General features: G+C 41.1%; 1 protein-coding gene across 1 annotated transcript in view; it reads right to left on the reverse strand.

Annotated features, from left to right (window-relative positions):
- The window catches only part of Rragd (Ras related GTP binding D), a 43,957-nt gene extending 43,681 nt beyond the window's left edge, over nt 1-276 (reverse strand). Inside the window, exon 1 of the mRNA XM_048809211.1 lies at nt 63-276. Coding sequence (XP_048665168.1) covers nt 63-261 — 199 coding nt within the window. The 5' untranslated portion in view covers nt 262-276. The remainder of the gene's footprint in view (nt 1-62) is intronic.
- Nucleotides 277-7,416: the final 7,140 nt, after the last annotated feature.

Below are 7,416 nucleotides of genomic sequence, written 5' to 3' on the forward strand. Positions count from 1 at the left end.
GCTGGGGGTGTAGGGAGGCTGCACGTCCCGAGAAACCTCCTCGCATCCCGCTGCATACACACCAGCAGTGCCTTTCCTTGGGCCGCAGTCTCCAACTTTCAGTCCTGGGCTAAGGTTCGGGTCCCAAACAGGCTTTCCCCCAACACTGCTGCGCCCAGGCCCCCACCCCAGAGCAGCATGCCTGCCGAGGACACCAGGTGGATGCTGAAGTACCCGGAGAAAAGAACTCAGAGAAATGCACAGCGGCAGTGCAGTCTCCATAGCAATTGCTTTTTAATGTGTCTTTATGGTTCAAAGTGTTTCCCACCAAGAATATTCAAAACTCAGGCCTACGCAGATATAAATGTTTCTGAAGAAATCACATGCCTAGTGGCTGCCTAGACTAAATAATAATTCTTCTGCAGCCTTTTGGAAAAGGTCTGGGGTGTACAACACGCTCAGGGGCTATTCAGAGCCACCTACTCAAGTCTCATTGTTGCCTAGACTGTAATCCCACATGAAATGTTTCCAGGCTTTTGTGGGAGGTGTGTGTGTGTGTGTGTGTGTGTGTGTGTGTGTTTAGGGGGTGAACAATTCTCAAATAGGAAAAGCAACGATGTGGGGGTGAGGCTAAAACGTGCTTTCTTCCTTCATAAGCTTCTCACCACAGGACATACTGTACCCACCCTCCCAGAGTACTGGAAAAAAAAATCACGTGGATGAACTTCCTTCTGTGTTTAACAGAATAAGAAAAAAACAGCTGGCCAGCAAGGTGATCCAGATCCTACAGGTGCCTGCAGTTCAGCAGGTGTTGTGACAGAGGAGAAAAGGAGAAAGGCAGCTCAGGCTGAAGACTGTCTGGGCCCCAAGGGTGCAGTTTCTAGTAGGTGACCTTTACTGAGTACTACCTGCTGGGGATTACTAGTGGGGTCCAAAGATGCTAAAGGGCAGGAATAGAGGAGCTCTAGTTCTGCCAAATCATCACTTGTGTCCTGGATTATTTAGTATTCCTGGGTGTTGAAAGTAGATGTAAACATCTTCTAGTGGGTGGCTGCTTCTGATAGGAAAGTCCTAGATTTTCCAGGTGGACAAAGTGTAACTTGGTATGACTGCATGGGTCAAGGTTCTTCCCAGGAGGAAACTGAAAAACCTTTAAGTGAAGGGACAATTTGTAGAGTTGTGGGCAGAATTTGGGGAATCAACACAAGAATTTGCAATAGTGGGAAGATATTACCACTTCTAAATTTATAAAGGAGAGAATAAATAAAGTTATACTTCGGAGAGAGGCAAAAAAGGCATTTTAGCTGAAGGGGAAGTAGCCACTGCCGGAACCATCTGACATTTAGGACACAGCAGTAGAAGGAAATACCCAGAACTCTCCAATCACACCTTCCCGCCACTCTTTTGTAGGAGTTTCCCTTTGGTCAAATCCAAGGGGAAACCAGAGGACAAGAAAGCCTGGACCTAGTGGAGACAATAATGAGTAGGGAGGGCAGACTACTCCAGCAGGTAGTGCTCCCAGCCTGGAGTGGGATACAAACAGCATAACCAGCATAAGCAGGCTCTACTTAATGTTATCACAGGCAAGTTACTGTTCTAAACCTGTCTCTTTATCAATAGAACATTATCCCCTAAGAGTTATTAGGAAGATTAAAGGAAAATGAAATAAAATTCAGGTTCTTTCCAAGTTCATTTCCTAGGGGTAATTTTCCTAGCACATTTTTATCCTTTCTATAAAAGGAAGCCCTGGGGAAGAAGACTTTCCCAGAATGACTATGAAGACTTGCTTCTCTCCCAGAGCTAGCCTACTAGCCTGGGAATGCCTTTGAGCTGGCCTGATTCAAGCTGCAGAGATCTACTTAAAGACCCTAAAAGACAGTCTAGCATCACCCCAGACTCAGACCTACTAGGGCATCCATGCCCTACTAAGTTTATATGCCCCATGGACCCAGGGGTGGCCATTCCCCAAGAAGAGAGCTCTTGGGAGAAATACCAGCAATAGATCAGAGCACATCCTATTTGAGAATAGGACCATCTTGAGAATAAAAAGGAGAAAGTACCACAAAAATCAAATGAAAATAAAGTTTTCAATTATTCTCTACTCCCAGCTAGATAAAAGAGTGATATACAGGTTAAAGACATTCTAATTCACTGTCATTTGAGAAATATATAGTATTAGCAAAGTTTGAATAAATAAGACAGGAAAACATGTATTGCTTTTCATTTTTTGCTATTCTTATTTCAATACTGTCAGTTTTCAGACAAGGGACTTGTTGGGGGAAAAAATCCTTGGAACAATTCTAGAATTTAAAAATCATTTGTGTGAATTCTTGTTCAGAATTTAAATAAAAATTGAAAAACAGGACAAGAACCCTAAAAGTCTTTTAGAAACCCAGTGTGGGATCTGCTCAGTGAATTAGTGGCTATCTTGGCCATTCTTTGTCCTGGAGCTCAGCTTGTCTGTGGATGTCTCTCTACCAGAGTGTTCTCATTCTTTGTATGTAACCATGGCAAGAGGCCTTATACTTGACCAAGGCTTAGGACATGTACAAAAGAAAAGAAAAGAAAAAAGAGAGTGTAGAGGGATAGAGAAGGGAAAGGTAGAGAAAGAGAAGAAGATGGATAGTACATGGCGATCTTCTTCAGTATATCTTCCTTAATACAGACCTAGCGTATTTTGAGAAAAATTTTAGGAAGAGGGAGAAGCCAAGATTTCTACTTACTGTAATCCTTGGGAAATGCCATAGTGAGGTAAAAATGAACTGTGAACTATAAACAAGCAACTAGGAATGAGCTGATATGCAAGAAATGATAGCTTGAAGAATTCATCCTCCAGGAGTCCCTGAAGATTTTAAGGAATAACAATTAAATGACAATTAAATGGTTTTTATTGGGCAAGGCAGGGGGATACTGGGGATTGAACCCAGGGGCACTTAACCACTAAGCCACATTCCCAGTCTTTTTTAATTTTTTATTTTGAGACAGGGCTTTGCTAAGTTGTTTAGGTCCTTAATATGTTGTAAACACTGACCTCAAACTTGCAATCCTCCTGTCTTGGCCTCTTCAGTCACTGGGATTACAAGATGAATTTTGTTTCTTACCCATTATTTTCTAAAAGTAAATGGAGATTTTTCCATAAATGAGGTACTATTTCAAAATAATGTGAACTTCAAAATATTGAGTAAGTAATATTATCTTCCCTACTTTATAGATAATAAAACTGAGGTTACACAATTTACCCAGGTGCCACAGGAAGAAGAATGGCGGAATTACTTGAAATTCAGGCACCTCTTACGTGAGAATTTATTCCTATTTAATGGCCAAGGCTAAAGGCTACATTACACCATTGAACTGAAAGGGTGGGAGGGAATTAAAGAGCTGGCTTCCAATCTCCTAGGTCAAGAAGAAAATCTCATCAAGTTTGGGGATACAAGCCTGAAATCCCAGCTACTCTGGAGGCCAAAGCAGGGGGATCACAAGTTTGAGGCTGGCCTTGGCAATTTAGCAATATCCTCAGCAATTTAGTGAGACCCTACCTGAAAATTTTAAAAAAAATAAGGGACTGGGGATGTTGCTTAGTTAGTAAAATGCCCCAGGGTTTAATCCCCAGTCCAAAAAAAAAAAAAAAAGAAAGAAAGAAAGAAAGATCAAGAACCCACATAAACACTCAAAAATTTGTCTGCTTTCTTAGGCCATTTAATTTATAGGGTTTCACTGAGAGGAAGGGGGGGAGCTGCTGAAAAACTTTTTAACCAACAAAAGAGAAAACTTCTTGTTATAATAAAATTGTCCATTGTCATCATTCCTTTTATTTAGAACACAACCATCAAGTGATTTAGTTCCTTTTCTGGTTTAAATGGCCACATTACACTGTATGCTAAAGTATAAAATCTAAATGTACTTTTGCCTGAAATTCTGAGTTTTAAAGGCCAAAAGTTTGTTTCCTTATTTCAGTGAATTATTTTGCTGTTACCAATTAGATGTCTTGTGACAAAGAACATGAGAGCTATTTAAAAGAAACCTGCACAATGTAGGCAGAGTAATTGCAGTCCTGAATAGGGCAAACAATTAAATACAGCCTGCATCCTGCATCCTAGGGTATTTTGAGGCATCTCATGGCATTGTGCCTGGTTCCTGGGATTCACATGTTGAAAGCTTTTCATGCTTTCTTTTTAAATATGTATTTAAAGCTATTCACTCTCTCTCAAAGCAAACAAAGAAAAGAGCCTGCTGCAGGATCTTGCTGGACTCCTTATATACAGAGAACCCAATCAGATTTCTCAAGAGGGCAGCTCAGAGCCTCTGTCTCACCTAAGACAGTTGATGAAACTCATGAAATCATGAACAATCAGGAAAATCATGTTCACTGAGGCAGACCATCATGGAAAGAGATTTCATTAAAATAATGTTCAACTATTTTAAAAACATACATATGGTAAAAGAACCCAGGGCTAGGAATGTGGCTCAGCGGTGTTTGTCTAGCTTGTACCAGGATCCAGGTTCAGTCCCCAGCACCACAAAAACATACTGTGGGAATAACAACAAACCCTAACAGCACAAAAGAATATCTACTGAAAAGTTAATTTCTCTCTCTCCTCTGACTATAATCAACCCCCATTCTCAGAGGGAAACACTCTGCCCTTAAATGAACAAACATACTCATAGCCATTTTAGAGATTTATATTTTATAACATTTTTTCTTTTTTTGGGGGGAGGGGCAGTGGAAGGGATTGGGATTGAACCCAGAGGCACTTTACCACTAAGCTACATCCCCAGACCTTTTAACTTTTTTATTTAGAAGCAGGGCCTCATGAAGTTGCTTAGGGCTTTGCTAAATTGTTGAGGCTGGCCTTCAACTTGTGATCCTCCTGCCTCAGCCTGCTGAGTTGCTGTAACTTCATCCTTTTAATAATTGACTAATGCTAAATAAATAAATAAATAAATAAATAAATGGAAATTGGTGGGATGTTTTTAGTGTTCTTTGAAGAAATAAACAGAGAAATGTGATTTACAGGGATAGTCAGAGAAGACCTCTCTGAAAGAGAGCTAGCACACAGAAAGTAGGGGTGGAAAGTATTACTCTGAAGGTGTATTACCAGCTGGAAAAAACAAAGAAAAGGGTCAGGGCTTGGTGTTGGAGGAACTAAAAGGTCAGTGTAAGGTAAGAGGTAGCCACAAGGCATAGGTCGCCTTTTTGGACAGGTTGGGAGTTTGGATTTTATTCTAAGCACCACTGGAAGCATTAACAATTTTTAAGAAGAGAGGAGACATGGGTGGTTTACTTTGATAAAAGCTAACTCTGATAGATTGTCTCTGAAGATAACCGCAACCATCCATCCCAACCCATGTGCCCTTTTGCAAATGTGACTTTGTCACTCCTCCCCTCAGTTACCCTCCTTCTTGAATCTGGGCAGTCCCTGTGACTTGCTTTAGTCAGTCACTTTCCTTTAGTCACACTTGAGTATGGTAGAAGTGACAGGGACATGGTGCAGCTTCTGAGACTGAAATGTAAGATATGGTTGCTTCCTTTTAGCTTTCTTATAGCCCTGAACCACCATGAAAAGAAGTTGAAGCTAGCCTGCTGGAGAGGCTCCATCAGCAGAGAGACCCTGAAGGGTGACCAAGCACACGGTCACAGTTACAGAGGTCCCAGTACTCAGCTATTCCAGCTGAGGGTCCAGACATGTGAGTGACACCATATTGGATTCTCCTGCCAACTTCAGTTCCATGCACAAGTGTGGCTCTGTGACCAGGCGACAGACTCTCTTCCAGCTGAATGTTGCTCAGCTAACACAGAATCATGAGCAAACAAAATGAATGCTTTTAAAAAACCATGGAAACTTTGAGTTGCATGGTTATGCAACAGCAGATGGACATACTCAGGCTGATGTGGGGAAAATGGATTGTAGGGGCCATCAGGGTAGAATGAGAAATAACAGTTCAGAGGCCACTGTGGTTGCCCAAAAGATAAACAAGAGGGAATAGAGGAAACGGAGAGAAGTGGGTAGATTTGAAATAAGTTTACGAGGTAACGTAAGATTTGTTGATGATTTTGACATTGGAAGTCAGCGAAATATACCTCTGAGGCATTTCGCTTGAGCAATCAGATGTATGGAAATGAGGTTTATTAAAAAAGTAAGTCTCACATAGGAACGGGCTTATCCTGCAATTTCAATATCGATTATGTTATTTTTGTTGCTTTTGTTTGCAGTGCTGGGAATCAAACCTAGAGCTTTATGCTGATAAACCAGTACTCTTGTACTGAACTACACCCCCAGCCCTGTCATCTTGTCTCTTTGACATAAATAACAAAGTTTTCCAATTGCAAGCCATGACATTTGTGTTATCCAGGAAAAGTCCTAAACTAATGAGTTAGAATTTCTATTTACAGACATTTATAATTTTTTTGTTATATCTTTGTGGACCTTTAAGAACAAACTTTTGACATCATAATACCCTACCATGAAGCAAAAAGCTTTTGACAGTAGAGTCAGCAGAACAGAGGTATTAAGAACTCCAAGTGTCTATAGATCGGTTTGGACTTGGCAACTCCTACTTTGAGATAGTCACATCAACTTGTATACTCAGTGATGGAGCAAGGCAGATTCTCCAAGACAAATAATCTTATTACAAATCCAGTATGGCTGGGTGAGGTGGTGCACACCTGCAATCCCAGTGGCTCAGGAGGCTGAGGCAGGAGAATCACAAGTTCAAAGTCAGCTTCAGCAATTTAGTGATGCCTTAAGAAACTCAATAAGACCCTGTCTCTAAATAAAATACAAAAAAGGCTGAGGATGTGCCTTAATCGTTAAGTACTCCTGAGTTCAATCCTTGGTACAAAAAAAATAAGAAATAAAAAATCCAGTAGAGCTGGGCACAGTGTTGAACACTGGTAAACCCAGCTCCTGAGGCAGGAGGATCAAAAGTTTGAGGTCAATCTGAGCAACGTAGCAAGACTCTGTCTCAAAATAAAAAATAAAAAGAGTCGGGGGAGGTGTAGCTCAGTGTTAAAGTGCCCTTGGGTTCAATCTCCAGTACCACAAGAAGCAAAAACAACAACAAAATAAATCCACTCAATGAAATCCAGAATCTGCTACTTATACATTTCATTTCTTTTACTTTACAAAAGTGTAGAAGACACTGTTGTCAGCTACTTACCAGCCATTCCCAAACCCTTTCCTTAAGTCTGCTTCTAAGCTAGAGATGAAAAAGTCAGATACTCAATCTCTTAAGACTCTTTCGCATCTGGCCAGTCAGATGTAAGTGGAAATCCTGCTGGGGAACTTCTAGGAAAGAATTTACCTCCTGATAAGAGAAGCTGATGGGAGAGTCCCCCAAACGCACCCTTTGAGCACAGTTGTAAGGTTCCTGATGATGAGAACACCATGGGTGACCAGTGTCGTCTTGACTTTCCAACCGTATGAGAATGCAGGACAA

The sequence above is a fragment of the Marmota marmota genome, unplaced genomic scaffold, assembly GCF_001458135.2.
Source record: "Marmota marmota marmota unplaced genomic scaffold, marMar, whole genome shotgun sequence".
Lineage (NCBI taxonomy): Eukaryota > Metazoa > Chordata > Mammalia > Rodentia > Sciuridae > Marmota > Marmota marmota.